At 30.2% G+C, this 24,882-nt stretch overlaps 4 protein-coding genes across 4 annotated transcripts; 2 read left to right on the top strand and 2 right to left on the bottom strand.

Annotated features, from left to right (window-relative positions):
• Nucleotides 1-1,799: 1,799 nt before the first annotated feature.
• On the bottom strand, nt 1,800-4,929 carry LOC114393082 (rho GDP-dissociation inhibitor 1-like). Its single transcript, XM_028354343.1, has 5 exons — nt 4,190-4,929; nt 3,826-3,892; nt 3,166-3,384; nt 2,902-3,026; nt 1,800-2,157 (listed from the first exon to the last, which is right to left on the bottom strand). The coding sequence occupies exons 1-5, from the start codon at nt 4,454-4,456 to the stop codon at nt 2,086-2,088; spliced, it is 750 nt and encodes a 249-aa protein (XP_028210144.1). The 5' UTR covers nt 4,457-4,929; the 3' UTR covers nt 1,800-2,085.
• A 1,738-nt stretch (nt 4,930-6,667) lies between these two features.
• On the bottom strand, nt 6,668-9,929 carry LOC114392420. The gene is made up of 3 exons (XM_028353553.1): nt 9,696-9,929; nt 7,274-7,495; nt 6,668-7,157 (listed from the first exon to the last, which is right to left on the bottom strand). The coding sequence occupies exons 1-3, from the start codon at nt 9,849-9,851 to the stop codon at nt 6,936-6,938; spliced, it is 600 nt and encodes a 199-aa protein (XP_028209354.1). The 5' UTR covers nt 9,852-9,929; the 3' UTR covers nt 6,668-6,935.
• A 3,846-nt stretch (nt 9,930-13,775) lies between these two features.
• Nucleotides 13,776-17,457, top strand: LOC114391437. Its single transcript, XM_028352448.1, has 6 exons — nt 13,776-14,282; nt 15,244-15,355; nt 15,490-15,661; nt 15,973-16,157; nt 16,480-16,639; nt 17,096-17,457. The coding sequence occupies exons 1-5, from the start codon at nt 13,897-13,899 to the stop codon at nt 16,612-16,614; spliced, it is 990 nt and encodes a 329-aa protein (XP_028208249.1). The 5' UTR covers nt 13,776-13,896; the 3' UTR covers nt 16,615-16,639; nt 17,096-17,457.
• Nucleotides 17,458-22,940: 5,483 nt separating this feature from the next.
• LOC114392302 (histone H3.v1-like) lies at nt 22,941-24,640 on the top strand. The gene is made up of 2 exons (XM_028353379.1): nt 22,941-23,108; nt 24,000-24,640. The coding sequence occupies exons 1-2, from the start codon at nt 23,094-23,096 to the stop codon at nt 24,339-24,341; spliced, it is 357 nt and encodes a 118-aa protein (XP_028209180.1). The 5' UTR covers nt 22,941-23,093; the 3' UTR covers nt 24,342-24,640.
• The last annotated feature ends 242 nt before the right edge of the window (nt 24,641-24,882 follow it).

The raw sequence follows: 24,882 nt of genomic DNA, 5'->3' as shown, positions 1-24,882 counted from the left end.
ATTAATTTATCACTTTATTTAGTTTTTGGTAGTATTAACTATAAAAAAAAAGCATACATCTTTAAAATAAAAAAAAATGTGTAGAAAATAATTATAATTTATAAGAATATAGATATTTAGATTTTTTTGCCATAACATTATATATTTTGTAAAAATTTATAATTTTTTTACAAAAATATTATAAATTATTTTTTCCATTAAAAACACCTGTTGAAGAATCCTGTGATGATGTGTAATCTTAGATATGGCTAGATATTGAACTTTTTAAAAAGAAGAGACTTTAGTTAAAATAATTTCATATATTTTTATTTTATATTTGAAAATAAAAATTATCTTATATATTTTTATCTTAATAAGCTTCCTAATATAAGTCCAAAGATAATTCTCAAATAATTACATAACTAATCTCAATAAGTAATCATATGGTTTGATCCTCATATGTAGCAATAAATTTTTATTCTTATTTTATGGCAACTTTCACATTTATAACATAATACTCTTTGTTTATATTAATTATATTCTTGGTGCTAACAAAGAATATAACAATATTCACCTAAAATATTTATTTGATTAAATTAAATTCTCTAATTTAATTATCAAATAAATTATTTACTCTTTTTTTAAAGATTGAAACACTCGTTTATGTGTGATCCTTTAAGTTCAATACTAAAGTCGTAATAATTATTCATCAAACTTTAATAAGTTATCACATTACATTTAATCAATAAATGACTTTTAAAAAAAATTTTCTTTCATTCAATTATCTTGCCAAAGTCTTAATTCTACTATAGAGTTCAAACCCTAAGACATTAGGTGTCCAAAATTACAATATAAGAAATAACTTGTTAGTTATTATAATAATCTTAGATCAAAGAAAACTATTATATTTTTTCTTGAGAACTTCCTATTGACATATCAAAGTAATATTAATTATTATGAATTCTCAATTGAGTGACATCCACATATACATCATTTATATATGAAATTTAATAAATAAAATTTATTAATCTTTATCCAATAAAAATCATTACATATATATTGATCTATATGAATGATTGATGTCTTGTTCACAATAATTTTAAGATCAAGAATAATTTAGATTAAAATTATAAGAGACTTATTCTCATTTTCCTAATCTCTATTATGATAACAAATTTTTAATTTTAATTATCAAATCAATTATTTTTATCAAATAGTATAAAAAATAATAAAAATAATAATAACACTTTATTATTAGAATTAATTATATGATGTATTGGATGTTACCCGTACACAATTATTTCCAATATGTCCTACTAATGAAGTCATGTTCATAATATATTTGATGCAAAGTGTAAATGTGCTCATTTTAGTCCGCTATTAACTTTTACTTTTCAATTATTTATTTTTCTTCATTTATTCTACTCTTCGGTGAATTCTATTTTTTACTTTCCTTTCACTATTTTAAATGGACGGAGGAAGGGAACGTAAATTTATTTATTTATCTATTTTTGCAAATTTATTTATTTGAATGGACACAATAAAGCAAAGCAAGTCAATGATTTGAATGTCTTCATGTTCATTTTCAGTCACTGGAATCCTTTTCACCTTTTAGCAATGGTGTACTTGGCTATTGATCTTTGAGGTATGGTTTTGATTTAATACAAGCTCAAGGTTATATTTTCAAGTTCCAATCTTTCTGAGAAGCAGCTAACAAGCACAAGTGAGAGCAACACCTCAAGCTTGCTTAAATTCCAGTCATCACAGTCTTCCTAATGTTTCTAAAAAAAAAAACCCTGAAAGAACATAATAATAAGATATAGTGGCACAAACAAATTCAGAAAAATGCTCCTTATTAGCTTAGTAGTTACAAAGAGCGAGACTTAAAATTAAACAGAGCACCCAAAGAAAGAGGCATACTAGATGTTGTTGACAAAATTATCCGCCAATAAATGAATATCAATTTCTTCCTCCAAAAAAAATCCCTTTCTTATTGCTAAGATTACTGGTTTCAGACAGGATTAGAGATAAATAAACAATGAAGAAAGAAACAAGTAAACACTGAAGGCGATTTCAGCTCAAATAACAATGACTACGGAGCCATTCCTAATGCCATTCCTTCCGAATATCAAAAGTGTAGTTGATCTCCAAATACAACTTGTTGTCATCGTCAACAAACTGAAAAACGTGACACAAAAATAGGAGGTCAAGTAATGCATTAATCCAAATAAAAATAAAAAAAACTGTAACTAAAGATGACTTGTGAGGATACAAAGAGGATTAAACTTCTACATTGTTAGTCCTTGAGTTGAGAATATTGTATATGTCAACATTTTAGTATCTAAGATTTTTTTAAAAAGTTCTTAATTAGTTCCTAACTTCACACACACACACACACAAAACTTCCCATTTTAATATTTTTCTACTTTATTTTTTCATTGTTGTTTTTGTACTAATTAAAAACTAAAGTCAATGATGTTTTGTAAATTTAAGAATTAACAGGAAGTTTTTAAATTAAATATCAGAAGTTAAAATGTCTCAATTCATAGTAATTTTGAGGACTAAAATTTGAAATGTACTCCCGTGAATTTGAATTTCTAATAGTAAGTGGTTAAATGTATACACATGAAGTCTGGCAACAAATTTATTAGAACATTTATTGGTGGGATGATTGATGCCAAAGAGACATTAACTTGTGCTCACTTCCTTTCCAAAACAAGCCACAACATCAATACGGACAGTTGGACATATAGACAGGATAGGCCAAGTTTTTTTCTTATTTAATGCACCAGTGCTGGATCTCGTGACCATTGCAGGTTTAATACTAGCAATTTTAAAACCTCTTAATCAAACCGTATGTAGGAATATTAACAAGCTGTTCATTAAGGAAGCATGCATTAAATATTAGTAACTACTACGTACCTTTGATCTAGCCGAATATTGCCCTCTAGCTAATAACCCAGATGGTGTTGTCTCTTCGGGCATCTCATGCGTGTAAGGCTCTGCTTGAGGGCTGAATGTTCCAATCATCTCTTTAGTGCTGTCAACTGTAACAAGGCCCCATAATGAGATATATAAGTCAACTTAAAGATTAATAAATGAATAAACTTATATAATTTCTAATGTTTAGGAGCTAGATTTACTTATATAATTTTATTTTATTTTTTTACTTTAAAAACTACTTACCCTTGAGACCAGTTTTCCATACAGTGTTGGTGTATTTGAGACCTGAAACGATATTATGGCTGACCTGGAAAGTGAACATGAGACTGTAACGGCTACCTTCTTTCAAAGTAAACCATAAGCCACTGGGATTTCCTGACTCTGGTATTGGAAGAACAATGTCTTCTCTACCGGCCGCCTTGATTGCAAGGCTCAGTATCTTCACTTCTGGCTCCAGAGATTCTTAAGTATTCACAAAAACATGTCAAAAGTTAAGTCGAGAACTGATAAATACAATTCTATGGCAAAATTACTGTCATTAGGGGAAGCAACAAAACATGCAACCACAAATTAAAAAAAATCATCACTTAACATGCAGTAAACCATCAAAACACTAGTATAATCAATAGGATAAGCCAGCAGCAATATTAGGGGCAGAAAACTATAAAGAAATGTTTCGATTTTTTTTATTCATGTCTCAAAAGATGTTACAGATTTTTTCTTAAATCTATTATCAATTCACAGTATAATTGAACAACATTCTGTTTTACATCATATTTGACTGTTAAAAAGCTTACGACTAGACTCCTGTTTGAGATCAAGATGATCTGGACAAACAGAAATCAGAAGAAACCGAATCACCAATTTAACTTTAAAGGATAGCAATTGAACAAGTACAATTACCACCAACAGAAGTCATGTCAACACTGCCAAGAAGCTGTTCCTTCCACCTCCTCAAGCTCTCATCATCCTAAGAACTCAAGCAGAAAACACAACACAGGCATAAATGATACACAGAAGAATAAGGAAAAAACTTAAGAACAGTTCCTTAATTAGGTTCTTTTGACATTGTTTTTCAAACTAGAATTAGAGTTAACGTATGTTGACTTTTAATGCAAATCTTTATTAATCAAATTATCAACATAAAACTGAAATTTTGATGGAAAAATATCTATAGAATTGCATCTAAGTTTTATCTGGAGAACAAAGCATAATATATATATATATATATATATATATATAGATCTTTGAGAATAAAAGATGAAACCTTATCCTTTTCAAGCTGTTCTTTCAAGGTGCACTGGGGACCCAAGTCAATCCTCCTCTCAACGTCCTCATCTTCATCCTCGGTGGCAGCAATGGAGCCTTCACTCATGTGTCTACTGAGACTCGTGCCTCGTTCATCGCCACTTTCATCTTCATGAACATGAACCGTTTTTCCCGAGTGCTGCATTTCAGGAACCTCTTTGCCTTTGTTGTCATCAAAACCCATATTGCTTTTGCAATTGGAGACCACCCCAATGGCCAAAGACATCAACGGTGCCAAAACCCAGATGGAAGCTAGCTTTTTACAAGAACCACCACCTAGCCAGTTTGAAACACAAGAAAACCCGCTACGAAGATAATTGAATTGAATTGTCCAACTTACGTGCAAAAGGAAGAAGAATTGAACTTCGTTGAGGAAGAAAAGGTTAATTGAAAAAAAATGAGTGTTGCAGCAACAAAAGATGTCAAGAAGGCAACAAAGAGGGAAGGAAATGGTCGTGTGGTGATCCGCAATTCACAAATATTCAACGACAAATATGGGAGAGACTCCTCGTCATCGTGAAGCTCACTCTTGTAGCACTAACTGCAAATTTATATTTTAAAATATAGTAACATTTAAACCCAAGATATATATATAGAAAGATTATACATATAAAACAAACGAAAATAACGAATTGATAGTCTTGACCTAACTAAAACAATTTATAAGATTGATCGAGGTTTGAGTTGGGTGGTGAACTAAACATGGAGTTTGACTCCTTCAGTCTTTTTTATGGGTAATACCGTTACTATCAAGAAAAATGTTAAAAGCTGACAATAAACCATCCATAAGCTGGTGACCTAAACAAAATTTCAATATTATATATACATTCCACGCTTACCATGGTGTAAGAACTAATCAAGAGAGTATCGAAAGAAAAAAAAACTAATTAAGAAGTTTATTGGTTTCGTTTAAATAAAGTTTCGACTTTAAATTTTTGTGAATAAAATAAAAAATAAATATTTAACGTGACTTTTAAATATTGATGGATCTTAGAATGTAAAAAAAAAAAAAAAAGAGTCTGTATTTCCCCACCAAATATATCATTTAGTGCATATTGCCTCACTAGTTTTTTCATCTTCACGATGAAGTTTTCTTCCAACGAAAAAATGATCACGTAGATTTTAGGTCCATAAGAATAATTTGAAATATAACACATAACGTCATTATATTCGGGTGGAACAAAAACATTTTAAATGCAAGATATTCTCATCATTTATGATTGGTTGCGGTCTCACATTTTGCTTAAACAAAAATTAAACAATCTATTGCCAACTATTTCAAGGAATACAAAAATCAATAATTATTTTTGAACAGATTTATTTAACTGTCCTAGAAATTATTGAACTACGTTATTGAAGTACATATTCTTGCCTCCAGGTATCGTGTGTCTAACCTTTTGGGACGCACATCGATATACACTGAAACTTATAATTTATTCTGATTAGTTAGAAAGTAATGTTAAGAGTAATATTAGCTTGTTAGAAATAAGTTCTATATACAGAGCATTTACCTACTGTCAATATATCTTTTATCAAATTTTAATCAGACACAATGAGTTACTTTGTTGGTAATCCTCTATTTTTCTTTGAGTTTCATGATTTGTGGCAACATCAATTAAGTATTACTTGCCTCTCTTCTCACTTTTCTGATAAATAGAACATCTCACCCTAATGAGCATCATCTTACTGTTCGGGAGCTTGTTGACGTTCAGCTACCTAGCGTGACAATTATGATAAAATCAAATAAAATCTCGGCTGTTGATTAAGTATTTTGGTATTGGAGTATTTAATGCAACCGTAAACAAATTGCTTTCATGTTTATTTCATTAATTGATAGAGCATTTTTGGGGTCAATGTGTCTTAATAGAAATATCTAACCAAAAAAATAACAACTCTACTAAAAAAAATATTCTATTTGCTAATCTGGTGTTTAAATTATGAGACAAGCTCAGATGAAAATGAAATGAGCAAATAATTCAATGACAGGCCATACCACGTAAGGATTGTATTCCAAACAATCAAGAACAATAATAATAATAATAATAAGACTTTGCAGGTTTACAGAGAACTGAAAATGCACCAGGCATCTTTTGGGGGGCATTTTTCAGCTGTTTGTACACTAAACTAGTATTCAAGCCAACGAGAATATTTGTTTTCGTACTTGATCTTGTACTTTCATGGCATATTTTTATAAAATATGACAAAACCGAAACACGAAACCAATCAAGAGGCAGTTGATAATAAAATTTAGAAGTAACCACAGTCGAAAGTTTATTTTTTTGAACGGCAAAAGTAGATATATTATATATATTAATGAAAGCAGTACAAGTGGTACTGATTTACAAACAGCCTAGCATCAACGAGAGCAGACCTATGGTTAGCTAATACAATATACAAAATAAGTATTAGAGAACCACAGTTGAAAGTTAAAACCCAGTTTCACAAACAAATTTTCCTTATCAATTGCAGGCTTGTAAAGGATCATTTTGTAGTCTTAACTAACTTCTCAGGAGAACAAAAGAGGAAACAAAAATTAACCATTGTTCAGATGTCAAGGAAATAAACAAACTTTGAGTTACAACAAAAATCCCCTGCACAAATATTTGCTTGGAGCAAAGGTGATATTGAACAAATTAAGAGGGATAATATAAATAGCAGTCTGCATCATAGGGGTAATGCCAAACCTTTACAGGAAGATTTACTCACTAGTCACTACCCCATTTTCTTACAACATTCTCCATGGCAGAAGTATGCTGATAAGCTTTCTTCTGTGAAAGTCCACCAAAATCTGGCTGATTGCTGGTAGAAGTATTTTTCAAGACTTTTGATGAAATGAAACCAAATCCATTTCTCACCCCCCGAAGTGCATATAGCAATGGATTGAAGATGACAGCAAGGAGCACATCGCCTTTTGCAACTAGGAGATACTGAAAATACAGAGAGGAAAGGAAAAATATCATACTTATCACATAGTACTTATTATGAATTATGAATTCATGACTATTACTAAGAGAGTTGAAAGAGGAATGAGGAAACTTCTTACTACTAGAACAAGACCAAGTATAGTAAGAATAGCTTGTTTTGCTTCTTGCCAAAAATTATCATCATTAGACCAGCCAAACCGTTTACCCCACCCAAACCAACCACCTCCACCAGTGTCACCTCCACCTCCCAGCTCTTCTTTTCTTTTAATTTCCTTGTTCCACTTGTCAAATTCATTTTTCTTCCCACTTAGTGCACCTTCTAATGCTTTTCTAGCTTGTTCCTGCAATTCAAATTCAGTTTCAGTTTTTTAGTGCCCTTCACACCAGCTTTGTGAGGCATCAAGGACTATACAAAGTCCATCATCTCAAGATTCAAAATAGATTTGACTTATTTTAGTGATAAACTATTTCCATGGATAACCAATCATGAGGCCAAAATTTTATAATTATATCAATATCAACTGATAGTTTGGTTTGTTATTTAGTATAAATATTCTGCCGGCTTCATCATGTTGTGTAAGGCATCTTCTAAACATTACCTAAAGGAAAAGGAATTGAAACACAGCATTACATTATGGGATCGCCTTGACATCTAATAGTCATGTGACAAGTAATAGAAATTAACTTGCATATGCTCAAATCATTCAGTTAGGAGATCAGTCAATTAGTTGTAACTGCCTGCATCATTCTGTTATAGTTTAGTTTAGCTTCCATTGCATTCTTATAAATACTTGTAAGTCCTTCTTATATCACCATTTTTTATTCATTCAATACAAAAAGTTACTTCTATGGAACTCCTCTGTTATTCTTTTAGACTTATGATCTTTGACCTCACCAACTTTGCATTCCCATCCAAAATATGATATGGTATCAAAGCTCTCTCATGGAGAGAGCAATGATTCCACTGCTGAATATGACAAGAGAGAGGCTGAGACAGTGGATGAAGATCCAACATCCACATGGGCACAGTTTGAAGAAGCATCTATCACAATTAGGAGTCATCAGGTGATTGAAGACACCACATAGATTGGTTTATATAGGCTTGTTACATTAAATACAAATAATTAAAGGATATATTGTTTCCTCTAGATCAGAGATTTCTTGCCAACAAACTGCTATAAAATAAATGTAGAATATTCTGTCTTGAGTCCTGACTTTCAACACTCCCCCACAAGATATCAAAGAGAGCTGAGAGACCTATTTTTATAAGTTTTCTATCTCAAAGTTGCCTTAATTGCGGCTTCTTTGGGCTTCCCTTAATCGTAGCCTCAAGGGTAGTGTTTAGTCCCACATCAACTATAGATATGATTTAAATAGAGCTTATAAAGCTTGAGCAATCCTCATTTTACAAGCTAGTTTTTAGGGTTGAGTTAGACACTGAGTCCAAATTATAGGATGGTATCAAACCCTATTCTAGATCCATTATTGGGCCACCTGCATTTGCCACTCTCCAGATGATAGCCCTAGGCGCGAGAGGATGTGTTGGAAAGTCGTCTTAATTGTGATTGCCTTAATTGCCAGCCTCAAGGGTGGTGTTTAGGCCCATATCAACTTGAGATGACTAAAATTGAGCTTATAAAGCTTGGACAATCCTCACTTTACAAGCCCATTTTTGAGGTTGAGTTAAGCCCTAAGTCTAAATTCTTAGATTTTCCAATGATGGGCAAGGATTTTAGTTTGACTGTTTGGGAAGCAAAAGAAGTCCTTGCAATGATGGATAATGGTAAGTTATTGGTCCTAAAAGTATTCCTATTTTAGTTTGGAAATGTGTCGGAGAACAATGTATCATTTTAGCTCACTAAGAAATGTGATATCAGATCAGTAGAGAAGGAACACTTTGGTTCCTATATGTAATTTGGATTTATGCTAGGAAGTTCTACAACAAAAGCTACTTATCTTCTACGGAAGTTGATGGAAAGGTGCTTAAACATAAAAACAAACTTATATATGAAGTTTATTGGCTTGGAAAAAGCATATGATCGAGTGCCAAGACTAGAGAGAATATTGTGGAAGGCTTTGGAAAACTAAGGTATAGCGTGACTTATATCTAAGCAATACAAGACAAGACATCTACAACTGAGAAACTACTAGTGTGAGAACTATTGGAGGTGAGACTGATGCTGTGTTTGGTACGGTGGGAGAGAAAACGAGAAAGGAGATAAAAAAAATTGAATTGATAAGAGAATGAAAGGGAAAAAATAAATTTGTTTCTAGAAGACAAATTTTGTCTCCCTTTTCTTTCAATTTCTCTTCAACCAAACAAGAGGAAATGCATGGTTATCCATGTTTGCTTTCCTCTCCAATTGATAAGCCATTATAAAAAAAGTTAGAGAAGGAATGTAAAAACCATGATTGGACAAATAGTGCCACGAAATGCTAAAAAGTGCAGTAAAGAGAATTGAGCAAGAGCAAGTGTTGTGGAAAGTTTAGCATAGAGCCCATTCCCAAATGCAAGGAGAAGGAAAACCAAACAGTAGATACCTCCTTTCTGTTGTTGGAGAAAAGGCAAAGGAATCTGCCGTTGCACTTGAGCTTGTGCTGCAAACAAGTCCAGTTTTGGGAATGCGAATGGCATGGCAGTTTCCTCGTACTTAAGCTTGGCGGGCCTCCGAGGTTTAGAATCTGAATCTCTGCCATGCTCTCCTCTTCCTTCTCTTCTCTCCTCTCTATGTCACTTCACTTGTGTTTTATTAACTCCAATTATCATATTATCTTTTTAGCTGAAATCGTCATCATCCCTTTATGCCCTAAATTAATTTTGATTCGGTTGCCTAATTTCTTTGTTTTTTTTTTTTGTGTGTTTGTATTCGGTTGCCTTAATTCAATCACGAATCCTATATATTTTATATACAAGAAAAAGATCCACCTACACAAGTAATTCTTTTATTCTTAAATCTAATGGTTAAAAGAAATATATGAAATATAATCAACAATTTATATATATATATATATATGTTCACTATTACTTTGTTCTTATTTATGAAATATATAAAATATAGGCAATAATTTTTTTCTTATATCATAAAATTTTACTTTATCTCTCTTTATGTATTAACTATTGTTTGACTAAAATATCATAAATTGTCTCTTTCCATATTAGAGAGAATATGAATAGATTTTTAATAAAACTAAGGATAAATTTTAAAAAATATTATAATTATAAATAAATTTAATATTTTTGTGGAAAGATAAATTTAGTGTTAATAACTAAATTAATCAATTATTTCTTATAATTAGAGATGAGTAAAGGAGTATACATAATCTTCTGTCATTAAATATAATGATAAAGGTTCATGATTAAGAAACTAAAAAGAGAAAATAAATATTAAGAAGCACAAAATTATATTATTTATGATTTTTTTTATGTTCTCATGTAATTTTCATAATAAATAATTCAATTGCTTTTTTAATTTTTTAATCAATGTTCTAAAAATACTAATTAACATGATTCATATTTTAACTCGTTCTTATTTTTTAAGAATTTGTTTAAGAGATTGGTTAATTTAATCAATAACATTAAATTTTTTAGCAATTTATATTTTTGTTCAAAATTACCCTTGAAAGTATTTAAACTCATCTCTTCACTTAATTATTTAACATATGTTAGTCTTCTTCTTCATTTTCACAAGAGAGAGAATAAATTTATCTTCTTACTAGTAATTCATAACATTTGTTGTAAAATAATTAAGGATATTTTGGTCAAAAAATAATTAGGATATTACTAACCTCTTTGATATATTGTTTAAAAAATTAAAAGAAAAAATATTTAATTAGCTGCAGGTTTTGCTAAGAATATAAGACAGACACACGTTTATTAATAGGGTGGTGCGCAAGTAGTAAGATACTTGTAACAAAGTACACTAGCATATAATTATTTAAATACTTTTAATTATATATAAAGTAAATTGCTTGAATTTATTTTTAGTATAAATCTATATTTCAAAATTATTTATTTTTACTATGAATATATTTTATAAAGTTATTTTTTAATATAAATGTATGTATAAAATGAATTTTTTTAGTGTTTTTAAATTATATTTATATCTTAACAAATATTTACAGAAACACATAAATATTTGTATATAATTGTGGATATTTGTTTAATTGATACCCTGTAAGTATAACCGGGTGTGGAAAGATTGCTAGCTTTTTTATCTCTCTCCATTGTCATCCTATATGATCTGTTTTAGAACAACTAGCTTAGAATTCTCTTACATTTTAATATCTCTACGACTCTACTTGAAGACAAAAATACCAGGTGCACTTTAACATATGTTTAGAAACATCAGCACAGGTATCTTTCCTACTACCTACTATTTGTATACAGTTAAATATATTAGATCTATAGATCTATATGAGATTTTGTGATGACTATTTTTAGTTTTTACGTAGATTTGCATGTACTTAAGAAATTTATAGCCTCGTTTTTTCTTAATATACTCAGTTTTCTTTTGTGTATAATTTAACTAACTTATTTGTTCAATCCAACTAAAAAATCATTCATATTAACAAATATCATGATATGATTAGCAAATCATTTTATTTTATTCTTTTAAATATGTGATTATGAATTTGATTCTATTTCATTAGTATGTTAAAAATCACTCAAATTTCAATATTTTTACTATCAATATTTTATTTTTGATCGAGGAATATTCTCCTAAGAAAATCAATGTTAACCTTACTAATTACTACTCTAAAAGTTGAAGAGTTTTAAAAAATTATTATTAAAAGGTTTAATTTGTTCCTTATAATTTCATAATTTATATTTTTTAATCTTTATAGTTTGAAAGCGATTTTTTTGTTTTTATAATTTACATTTTAATTCTCTTTTAGTTTTTCTGTTTTACAAGTGATATTTTTAGTCTTCGTAATTTATATATTTTTTTAGTTCTTATAATTTGAAAGTGATTATTTAATCATATATTTTATATTTTAATTTTCTTTTAATCCTTACCATCAAAATATGAGCAATATTATCAATTATAATTAATTACAAAGATATTAACAAGTAATTTATAACTATTTTATTGTAAGATAATTTATAATAAAAAAATAATTGATAATTTATATAACTAATTTATAGTTAATAATATATATATTATATTTGTAGCAAAGATTAAAAGATAATTAAAATATAAATTATATGAACTAAAAAAATTACTTTCAAACTATAGGGATTAAAAAAAATTAAAATATAAATTATAAAAACTAAAAAAACTACTTTTAAATTATAAAAACTAAAAAAATTAAAATATAAATTATAAAAACTAAAAAATTATTTTTAAACTAACTAAAACATGTAAATCATGAAATTATATTAAAGCTTATTACTATTTGGTGGTCATGATTTTTACCTCGTGAACGAAACTAAAGACATCAGTTATTATCAATATCCTAAATTCATGTACACGACTAAGTACCTGTCTGTATTAGTGTTCAGATACTTGAATATATAAATTTAAAGTGAGACAAGAATTTACGTTTTAACCTGCTTCGAAAAGTGTAAATGAAGTAAAGCAAACACAGTGTAACCAATAAACACTGAGGTTGGGCTAGGGGATGTAACATCTAATTTGCCTCGATCTAGAGATCTTTGCGTGAAAAAGACCCGTCACACAGTGCAGTAAATTCATGGATCCAAATTATTAAGGATTTCCCGTATGCTAAAAACGAAACAAAGAGGGTAGATTTCCATATTTGGCTATTTTAAAACATGGTTAAACTGGGCCATGGACCATGGTTGTTGTCTAGGACTAGGACTGAAATTCTCCATTCCTCTACGTTGACTGTGTTAGCTGAGTAGTAGATGAAGCCCCCCACCAATTAGACAATCTTAATTAGATGACCAAACTCCCCTAATCCCTAACCACTCAAACTCATTGATTTGGAAGATAAATGGCATTTTTGTAATTCCACATTGCTTCCGTTTTACCTCATTCCTCGTTGCCAAAGTCTAAAGAGATGGAGACGGTTTCCACTTTATCCATGTCTTGCCACATTTCATTCATCTTTAACGTCAAAAAGAAGCTAGCCCCTTCCTTCCCACTGCAACCTTTACCCCTTTTTACGTTTCTACCCCTCAACCACTACTCCCTTTTATCCCACGAAATTACACTTTTATCATTAATGGGTGTTTGGTTTCATAGTTTTCTGTTTTTATTTTTACTGAAAATAAAAAATGATGATGAAAATATATTTTGTTATATTTTTAAAAATATTTTTAGTGAAAATATTTTTTCAAACAAATCAAAAACTAGAAACAATAAAATTTCGATTAAAATCGAAAAACTCATTTTGAATAAAATAAAAATACAATTACAAAGAATATAATTTTAAATAAATTTAAAAATATATTTTCTTTTAGAAACACAATGTTTTTATTTCTTTAAAATAAAAAATAAGACATTAAATTAAATATATTTTCAAAATTTTAATCTTTTAAAAATAAAAATAATTTTTAAAAAATAAAAATGAAAAGAGAAACCAAACACCGTGATAACCTCACCACACAACACCATTGTCATTTCCTACATTTCGAAATCGGAATAGAGGGCATTTTTGTGATTTCGATGTTATAAAGAGAGAGAGACAGACAGAGAAACAGAAGAAGAAAGAGAGAAGGTATAAGCAGCCGTTTTTTCTGTTGGTATATGAAGGTGGTGAAGGAAGAAGAAGAAGAATGGTGACGGACCAAGATATAGCGAAAGGGGTGGAGTCCCTACTGCGTCACTCTGACCCAAACTCCATAACTACGGTAAACGGCGTCGTTCAGCAGCTGGAGGCCAAACTAGGGTTAGACCTCTCTCACAAGGCCAGTTTCATCAGAGACCAGATCGATCATCTTCTCCGGTCACAGCCACAGACATTTGCTCCTCACCCTCCTCCACTTCACAAAGACTATTTTGCCCCTCACACCCAACTGCACTTCCCAACCACCCACTTTGCTTCCCATTTTGCCCTCCATGACGAGATCAACTTCCTGCAGCACCCCCACCCTCCTCCACCGCGTAAAGTCGAGACCTTTCCTCCTCAAAATGTTGCCCCTCCTCAAGTGCCCAAAGAAAGGTGCGATTTTTCGTATGCCCTTTTGTTTTGCTATTCAAGTTCTTAACTGGGTGAGTCTTCATGGGGTTTGTCGTTGTCCCGTTAATTAATTAAGATCTTAGCTCCGATGGTTTTTTGTTTGCTTCGACTTAGTTTTGGGTTAGAGCTGTCCGCTTTCGGTTTCGTCCAAAGTACCGTTACGATCTTGGGTTGATCTTATATTGTATGCAGTTCGAATACGGTTCCATTTCTAGAAACTAAGGGTTGGTTGGTTGTTGTTATTATTATTGGACACCGTAGTTTTTTTTTTCTATTTTGTCGTTGAAATTTCATAGCTTTAACTTTTTTTTTTTTGTAAAAATAGTTGTAAATTTGTTCATGTCATGTCATTTTCCGTTTGATGATTTTATTACGTTATACTAATAATAGTTTTATTTATTGGAAGAGAATACCCCCGGTCCCCAAATATCACTTTCTTTAAAACTATTGTCCTCTTGTAGTTTTGTTGTTTGCTAGCCTTCTCCTGCCCCTATTGTGTATTTATTCCCATTCCATTGACCAGGACGTGCGACAATCTTGTTTGCTTAATGTTATTTGTCGTTTTTCAAAATTTAAAATGCATTGTTTTTTTAAATATACTGTCCAAACACAGCTTATATTTATATATTTTTCATATGTACGTGAACATAATTAGCGTTTTGCTAGCCCATGTTATATTGTGACTTTCTTCACTCTTTAAGCCTTTGCCTTGAGATGTAAATGTAATGCACACGATAGGTTCTAGGCTTCTAGCATATTTGCTACAGTATTGCATATTAAGTTAATTTGAAGGCTGAGGATCAATATCTGTGCCTGATGTCGTCTTCTGATTAGCTTTGAACATGCATGATTTTCTCCAATCTGTCTCTATTGTAATTAGAATGGCGTGATGGAATTAACATATGAGATGGTGTGTTGGTGTTCTTTATAAATGATTTACCAGTGTGCAAACTGGAAGCAAAAGAAGAGGTGGTGCTGGTGGTCTAAACAAAGTTTGTGGTGTTTCTCCTGAACTTCAGGCGGTTGTTGGTGAGCCGGCAATGCCAAGAACTGAAGTAGTTTTCTTTTCCCTAACTAACTTAGATACTCTCTTAATTTCATAGTAAAAAACATGAATTTTTATTTATCTGAAATAAACCACTGATTAAGAAACAAATTCTTTTGGAACACTATAATATGCTCAATTCAGATTGTGAGGCAGCTGTGGGCATACATAAAGAAAAACAACCTCCAAGATCCTGGTAACAAAAGAAAGATAATTTGTGATGATGCCCTGCGTTTGGTATTTGAGACAGACTGCACCGATATGTTCAAGATGAATCAGTTGCTAGCTAAACACATTATCCCACTTGGTCCTACAAGTAAGTAGTAAATACCCAATGCTCTGTTTGGATTAACTTCTCGATAAGTATTTATAGGAAAAGAAAATAAGAAGGTAAAATAAATTAAGATTCTCCCATAAATTAAAAATAACTTATGCAGTTTAACTTTCTATAAAACTTCTCTCATTTAGATTCTCTAAAAGTTGATTTTAACTTGTGAAAAAAACTTAATTCATTTTACCTTCTTATCGAGAAGTTTATCCAAATCCCACATTAATGAGGATGCTGTGTTACCATCTTTTGTACTGTTGGTTCTTTAATCTAAATAGCTTTCAATTTTGTTGCTCCAGAGGAGTCACAGGCTAAACGAGTGAAGGTGGATACTGAAATTAAGACTGAAAGTGCTGAACCTGCTCCATCTACCGTGGCAATATCTGAAGCGCTTGCCAAATTTTTGGGCACTGAGGGAAGAGAGATGCAACAGTCTGAAGCCATAAGACTTGTTTGGGAGTACATCAAGCTTCACCATTTGGAGGTGTGTAGTCATATGTCCACTACGTTTTGCATGCCCACAAACTCAGAGATGCTCCAACCTTCAGTTTTGACAATTCCAACACTTACATAAGAATTAAGATCATGGTTTTTTCTCGTGAAGTTTAAACAGTTGTTCAAACAATTAACTTGAAATCAAATCATGATTGAAAGCCAAAAATAAATCAAAATAAAGAAAAGTCTTTTTCTTTTGAATAATGGATAAAGATTAGGGAATATTTGTTCTTCTCATTTAGGAAGTTCTTTTCCTGGCGTTATTGGTGTCCATAATTGTTTGATCTACAATTGCTGCATATTATTTGTAGGATCCTTTAAATTCAATGGTGATATTATGCGATGCAAAGCTTCAAGAGCTACTTGGATGTGAAAGCATTTCTGCTTTAGGAATACCAGAGATGTTAGCACGTCATCATCTATTTAAACAGTCTGACACCCGTTAGTGCTGATCAATTATTGCCATATAAGGTTAACTTTTTCTTTCATCTTAGTTTTATCTGTTTACTATTGTCCTCATGAGATTTTTTTTTCTAAAGCATTTCTTCAGTAAGCTTGTCATGGCAGAAACAAATCGCCCCTTTCCATTATATGTTTTTTCTTTATACAATACTGAATAATTGAAACTTGCATGTTTCTTTTACTATTCAAGAGTCCAACCATTTCTATATTAGATTGACCACTAAATCCTCTTTATGTCCCTACTTATTTTGTATGTTTGAAATTGTCTTCCCCACTTGTGCAATATCTCTGTGTATGTTTCCCGCCTCATTTCCTTTCCTGAGCTCCGTGTTCTCTGTTACCACTCTGATGCTAATCTTCATGAGTTATTTTATGTCATTGTGAGTTTTTAACGAGTGTTCTGTTATGGTCTACACATGAAAATTGACTGATAAATAGTTCAATTTTTCTTTTATTATGATGCAGGGTATGATCTGCACAAAACGCTGGTTATATGTTTCTGCTCGTTGCTAGATCGTATAGGAACTTTTTACTTATTCCTGTCACTTCATTTATCTCTTTGTTCACTGACGTATGTAAACTGTATGTTGTCTGACGGTTATTAGGTTGGTTGTTTAGAATGACAATGTATACCTTGAGCTAGGCAAGAAGTATATTGTATTTAATATATGCCCTTTAGGTTACCCGTGCATTTTATTTTATCAGTTCTCAATGTCTAACCTCAACTGGCTGATCGAATTAGTGATACTTTTGTACATTGAGATACACCAACTACTCTGAAATGCACCTTGTTTTTACCAAATTTTGTGAAAAATCTCTTGGCTTTACATACATGAGCCGTGTGCAGACTTACATCTAATCTGAAGTTTCTAATGTATACTTATATTTTTCGTCTTGTCTCTATGTTTACTATTTTCATAATTGGAATGCCATTGAGCTAGTTTATACAGAATGAAATGATTAGCATAACTAGAGTTTATCATGTGATGTTTTTGAAACAGCTGTGGTCTGTAGATACAGAATGGATCATTTCGATTCAAAGATTCAAAATTACGAGTATCAGTGGGTTTGTTGTGGCTTTTCATATTTTAAAGATCAATAATTCTTTACCTCAAAATTAAAGTATCGAAGCTATTCTTAATTCCATTATTAGTTCATCCATTCTTTCTTCCTCCCAAACAAAATTGTATCAAACTCCCGTATCATTTTTATTCACGTGTGTTTGGAACCAGTGCTAATTTTAGTTGAAAATTCTAACCAATAATAACTAATAAGATGAAATATTGCTTGGAGTCTAGTTGTTGACAAAAGTAATTTACACTAAGTCCTTAACTAAGATTTAAATATTTGATTTTTGATTTGGATATGAAGTCGTAATTAAATGTCATACTTTATCCTAAAATGGATAAATTTAATTGAGTGTCAAATAAGAAGTTTCAATATTTTTTTATTACACCAAAAAAGAATACTTGGATTTTTTTGTTTGGGAAATTATTAAGTGGTTTAGATGATAATGAATTTTACTAATATATATATATTAATGTCATTAATTTTTCTTGCATATTAAAAGATTTAAATTGTATTACATAAAAATTGATCAAAACCTGAATTTGGGATAGAATGGATTACTTAATTTATCCCTTTTTTTTTTCAGGTAATCTACTATTCAACTATTAGGTAAAGCTTATATATAAGCCATTGTGATAGCTTTGATCACGATGGCATTACTAGTCCCTATTAGGAAAGACCAGCCTTTGGAAGATTCCATTTTGAACCAACATGAAAATGCAGGCTTCGCATTCGAATCGAATCGTTTACATTCTTACCCAAAAAAGTCACAAATCTCAAATTAACAATCAGACAATAAAATATTGGCGTATAGATTAGAATGCATGGATGGCATATTTGTAAAACATTCCAACTAACTATCTTTCTCGTATGGGTTGGCAGCTGGAAACGTAATGAAAACCTGCTAAATAAACGGAAAATGGCATAATATGTTCGGATTGGAACCTCGATCTCTTCTGCAATGTCAAGGTAAGATTCAACTCACTATCCTTAATCAGCTGAAATTTATGGTGTTTAGAAACATATATTGAAACCACATTAATATGATGATGGTATTCGTGAGAAGAAGAATATATATCGTCACATCACATGTCTATTTTTTTTTACTTCCCCAAAATAGATTTTATTTATCTGCCTTAAATTAAATAATAGAAACTAAAAATAGTAATTTCAGATTTTCGAGAAATAAAACTTAAATAAAAATATTTTAGGAGGATTAAAGCCAAAAATCGTTCAGTTTACAAAAACTAAAAATAGCGATTTCAAAATCTAAAAGGACCAGAAGTAAATAATTTTTGCTTTACAAAAACTAAAATAAAAACTCACTCATTTTATAAATTGTCCGTATAAATTATCAATCCTATTCTTAAACATCACCCTAAAACAATATAATTTAATTAAGAGATCCCTAGCACAAAGCACAACAATAGATACTTTGAATACTATTTTCTAATTTAAATCGAGGCATCCTCCTCTAGTTTATACTTATCCTTTAAAATAATGAAGAGTTTGATTTGAATACGTTGTTTTCTTAAAAAAATGTCTATTATTAACTAAATAAATAGTGTTTTGGAGCAGCACTTGAATCATGCATCTCGGCTGCACATTGATGTATTCAGGCCAACACGCAAGGGATTAAACTCTCACTAAACTTCACATGCTCTATCCTTCGACCATTATATAACACCACCGATAAGCCTTCTTCTTTGAGCCAGTAATTTCAATAAGTACAAAACATACTTTGAGCGTCAAAATGCTTATAAATAACTATCTTTCTGCACACTAGACAACATGGACTGAATATAAGCGTTTGTAATTTCATGTTTGGACTAAATAAATAGTATTTTAGATATGTTACCTTAAATAATTATCAATAAAATTAAGAATTTTATAATAATATAACAAACTCTAATTAATTGGTAATATAAAAATTATTTATATTATCAGTATATTTCAATAAATTCCCAAAATAATAGACTTGATGATCCAGTCAAAAAGTTACAGTCAAGGCCACTTGATCTTTCTCTGCTTGAAGTTGGCAACGCCAACACTTTAATTTATCTTGACACCTATGCTAAGAAGTAGTTGATATGAATAATGCAAATATTAATAAATAAATAAATAAAAAGAATAATGCAAATCTAATTGTTTGCATTAGACACTTCTGTGGTTATAATTTAGAAAACATTAATGGAAAAGCCCCCATCGCATAGCAGCAATTTCGGGTTCGGTCTTAAAGTAATGTATACCATGAATCTTACCAAGACGGAGATGTGACTCCATCTTAATATTACGTGTCTACACGTTGGAAACATCATTATATACAAATTCGAGCGTCCTATTTTTAGACTAAGATAATAACTGCATGTATATAACACACTTCTTATAAAAATTAACAATGTTTTTTTATTAACAAATCTGTTAATTTTATTAAAAATATCAATAACAAAGATTCAAACACATAATTCCTTCTTCTTTCCTTTTTTCTTCACTTGTTTTCAACTGGGCCAATCTTATACCTTCAAAAATTACCAAAGGTGATTATAAAAGTCATGAATTTAACTTTTTGAGGTGCAGGTGTTTAGAGATTATGATTTTATTTTTCCTTAAAAAAAAATTATACATACAATCAGGAAATACCAAAATTGATTTAATTTCTTGGGTTATACACACTTTAATTTAAGAGAAAAAATATTATATTCTGTAAAAAAAAAATATAATCATTCAATCATAACTCACAATATATAATAAATTTATTTGTTTTTAAAATAATTATCTTAAAATAATTTAAACAATTACTTATTTTAGTATCAATACATAAATATTTAAACTCTTAATTTAATGATTATCTTATTACATTCAGTTTTTTAGTATAAAATATAGACAACATTTTTAAAAAATCTTTACAATAATACAAGCTAAATGCATATATGACCAAATTTCAATGATCTACATTTCACGCGCATGTAAAATTATTATCAAAATAAAAAAAAATTATGTATTTTTATTTACTGCAAGATAATTACATCATTCCATTAAAAAGAATATCATTAATACAGTAAAAAAATATTAAGAAACGACTACGGATTAATAAAGAATTTGAGATGTTTGAGCTAATGAATGAGTAACTTAACAACGAACTAAATTTCTTTAAAATTGTGTAACTTAATCACACAGAATGAAATAAATAAATTAAGAGTGTATAATTCAGTTGGTTGAAAATGTATGAGTGCTATAAACTTTTTTATATCACGTTTAATTTCTACCTATAATAAAAAAATCACTCAAAATGAATGAGATGAAGTGACTTGTATTGAAGAAAAAAAACGAAATGAAAATGAGCAAAATTATTTAAAATGGGTGAATTGTATTGACGAAATAAGTGATACTTTAATTGCTTAAGTTTAAAGAAAAATATTTGTCTATTATTATAATAATAATAAGATGATAAATTATTTTAATTTGCGACTCTTCTCTTCATAAACTAATTAAAAATCTACCTTTTTTTTTCTTGTTAAATGCGTAATTGTATTTTTGTTTTTTATTTTTTTCGAATTTATTTTATAAAATTGATTTAAAATAATAATTTTTTTGGTATAATAAAAAATATATTATATATAAGAACAAATATGAATGATAAAAAAACTGAAATAACTTTAAAATGTTTTAATTTTTTAGTTTTTAAAATTGAAAGTATTCATTTTAAAAATGATTATAAACAATTCTAATCATATTTATTCTTTCTTAAGAAAAAATAGTTTTTAAAAACATAAAACAAACACGGCCAAATCTTTCTTTAGTGAAAACTCCCTTGTTCTCCCGGTCTACTCGTATTGTATTCTGATTTTATTTTTCTTCTTTATTTTTTTAACCAAATATTTTTTATTAACTCAATTTATTTCACATTACCAAACAAAAGAGCCAATGAGTAACACATGGCTTGATTCCATGATTTACGGGTATACATGTGCTACACAATTATTGGTCCATTTCATCAGCGTTAGAATGATTCAATCCAAGATTGGAGTTAATTAGATTGGGGTATTCTTTAATTAATTCTTTAGGATATCTTTTAAAAGTGCTATGAAATTAAAATTATTTAACACAGACGAGAAAAGAGTAACTTTCATGGGAAAGAAATAATGAAGGGGTGATGTGAGGTGGCACCCAAGCATCGAGCGTGTGGGTGCGCAAATCTAACGGTTATGGCTGCTCTGTGACTGACTGACTGTGATGCGTATGTGGGGGGCCATCACTGCCTGTGAGGTTCGCTTGGACGGTAGTGATCGCCACTTGCCATGATCCCTACTTCATATGGACCCACATCAGCACCGCCCCTGCCTCCCTTATTGCCTTTTCATTTGCTGACATGGATTATATTAATTTATTTATTTACTAACCTTAAGTTCATTAGTGTAAAATTCAACTTGCCGTTTTCAGATAAGATTTTGAATTTGAGTTTTAGGATAAAACAATATAATTAAAAAAAAATTATAAAACAAGTAAAATAAGTTTTTCAGATATTAATTATATGTGAAATTTTAATAAATATTTTCATCTTTTATATATATATATATAACTCAAGTATATTTTTAATTAAAATCATTTTTTATTATTTCATTTTAATGTTCACCTAAATTCTCAAGTTATTTAAAGAGGTTTTTTTAATAATTAATAATCTTAAATTAATTTATTAATAAAAAAATAACAGAATCAAATGTCTTTACTTTATTAAAATGGTACAAAGTTAAAATTGAATAAAAAGAAGGACTAAAATTCTATTTAGGCCAAAATAACAATTAATTTATGTTAATGAAAAATTTAGTTAATATTTTTAAGGCTTAAATAACCTTTTAATTTCTATTATATCTTTTTATTTGAGTCTTTTTCTAAAGAATTAAAATTTTGGTTCATATTACTACTAAATTAATTAATAATAAAAATTTAAAAATAATATAATAATAATAATAATTTATTTTATTAATTTATATGCTAGCATAAATTATAAATTAATATATGAATATAAATAGTGATATTATATATATATATATATATATATATATTCGTGTATCTCTTATTCTAGTTATTTGTCAAAGTAATATTTTTGAAAAATAAATGAAAGGAAACAAAAATCATTTACAACCGGAAATGGTGATGTCTGTTATTATTACATTTAATTTTTTGGTATACAGTGGCATGAGGTGTCTGCTTGAAAAAGATTCTTGGAAGTGACCATTCCTCACAGTCTCTAGGAAGGTATTAGTGTTAAAGACTCTACAACTATATATTTAAACCTCTCTTACTTGGATCAACTCACAACCACTCTCTTTTATTCTTAGCTTTCCTTTCCAGTTCATACTTCATCCTATTATTACTTTCCCTCTTTGCATTCCAAATGGCCACTGTTGAGGTAATCTCCATAGTTTTGTTTATCGATCCTCTATCTAGATTATGGAAACCAATCAACCATTTGTGAATAATGTTCACAGTTTTATTTGCCACGATTCATTCTCGATCGTCGAATCAGAACGCGTTTGATGTTTTCTGATGTGCGATCTACATGCATTTTGGATTCAAGCACGCCACATTTACTCCTAATCATCAACATACAAATCAACTCTCTTTTATTTTTCTTGTTTTGGTTTCTCTTTTCTCTTTTCCGACTTTCTATCTTGATCATATATTATAAACCGAACTTATATATATATACTCGATAGCCAGGATGATCAGTGTCACTGTGCTTCATAACCATCTTGATCACGCAACATTTTCCAGTGGGTTGATTATACTTTTCTTACGTATTTATTGAATGGCTTGTGATCAATAACTTCATGTAGATCTCTCTCGGTTTTTATTTTTATAACCATAGTTGAATCCAAATTAAGTAAAAAGAATAAAGATCAATCATTAGGCATCAATTTACTGCCGTTTTCTCAGTAGTGTATTACTTGTGTTAAGCTTGCTGTGCCTTCAAACTAACGCCTTCTCCACTTCTTGTTTTGGATTCAAAGAAGAAACACTAACAGTAAATTCCACGTTGAATCACTTCTTCAGTTATAAGAAGAAAATAAAATTAGTGAATGATGTAACATCGTATTTTTAGCACTACATTCTAGATTGTTATACTAAAATTTTTATTGAAGTTTTTAAAATTAAGACTATTCATTAACTTTATTTTTTATCTGGTAACATATTAGTTTTGGTGATGCCCCCATCGATCTCTTAGCTTGTTATTCACAAGAATATGCGATCTTAAGCTTGGATTATCGAATGCTTAGTTTAATGAAAATGGATCCCGCAGGTTGCACAGCAAACACCAACAACTGTGACAGAGAATGAAACAACGACTGAGGTAACCAAGATTGAGGAAACTACCCCAGAACAGCCAGCCACCGAGGTTACTGCCCCAGAAACAGTCAACGAAGAAGCAAAAGAGGAAGCAGCAGTTGAGACTAATGAGGCAACAGAAGTTACAGAGGAAGGGAAGGCTGAGAAAACAGAAGAAGAAGAAGAAGTGAAAGAGGAGACTAAAGAAACCGAATCAGCACCAGTGGAGGAAGAGAAGCAGGAGGAGAACAAACCAGCTGAAACCGTAGAGGAACCCAAAACAGAACAAGTTTCTGTCGAGAAGACTGAAGTTTAAGCCCATTGATATATGTTATTGTGAGTGGGAAAAAAGAGGTTCTTGCATTTTTATTTTATATATTATTAATGTTGTTATTGTAATGGTAAGTCTTTGGGTATGGCTTTACGATTTATGAAGGATATATATAAGCACCACTCAGTATGCATGCCAAGCGGAGGATACGAGAATTCTATGGGTTATGTTATGCATTGAGGTGGACTATAGTTGCTCTAGTTTGGGGATGAAAATTACTTTGCTCATTTGCCTGTTCCTCTTGGTTTGAATAAATTATATTTACTTTTGTTATTATTTTCTTATGTGAAAAACTCTAATTTTTTTAGCCTTGCTTTCAGTTCCACACGTAAAGTTTATGCATGATGTTGTTAAGTAACTTTATTCTTACTATGTTCTATTGCTAAATAAATGTGAACTACACTAGGTATTAAGAAAAACTGTAAGAATTAGGACTTTAATTTCTTGATGCTCGAGATTTAGATAATTACAAAACATTCCAGCGAGCCGAGGAAAAAGTTTGGGGGCGAGGCCGAAAAATAAAAGA

This window comes from Glycine soja, chromosome 17 (genome assembly GCF_004193775.1).
Source record: "Glycine soja cultivar W05 chromosome 17, ASM419377v2, whole genome shotgun sequence".
Classification (NCBI taxonomy): Eukaryota; Viridiplantae; Streptophyta; class Magnoliopsida; order Fabales; family Fabaceae; genus Glycine; species Glycine soja.
The sequence above is the reverse complement of the archived record's forward strand: the minus strand, read 5'-3'. Positions and strand labels throughout refer to the sequence as shown.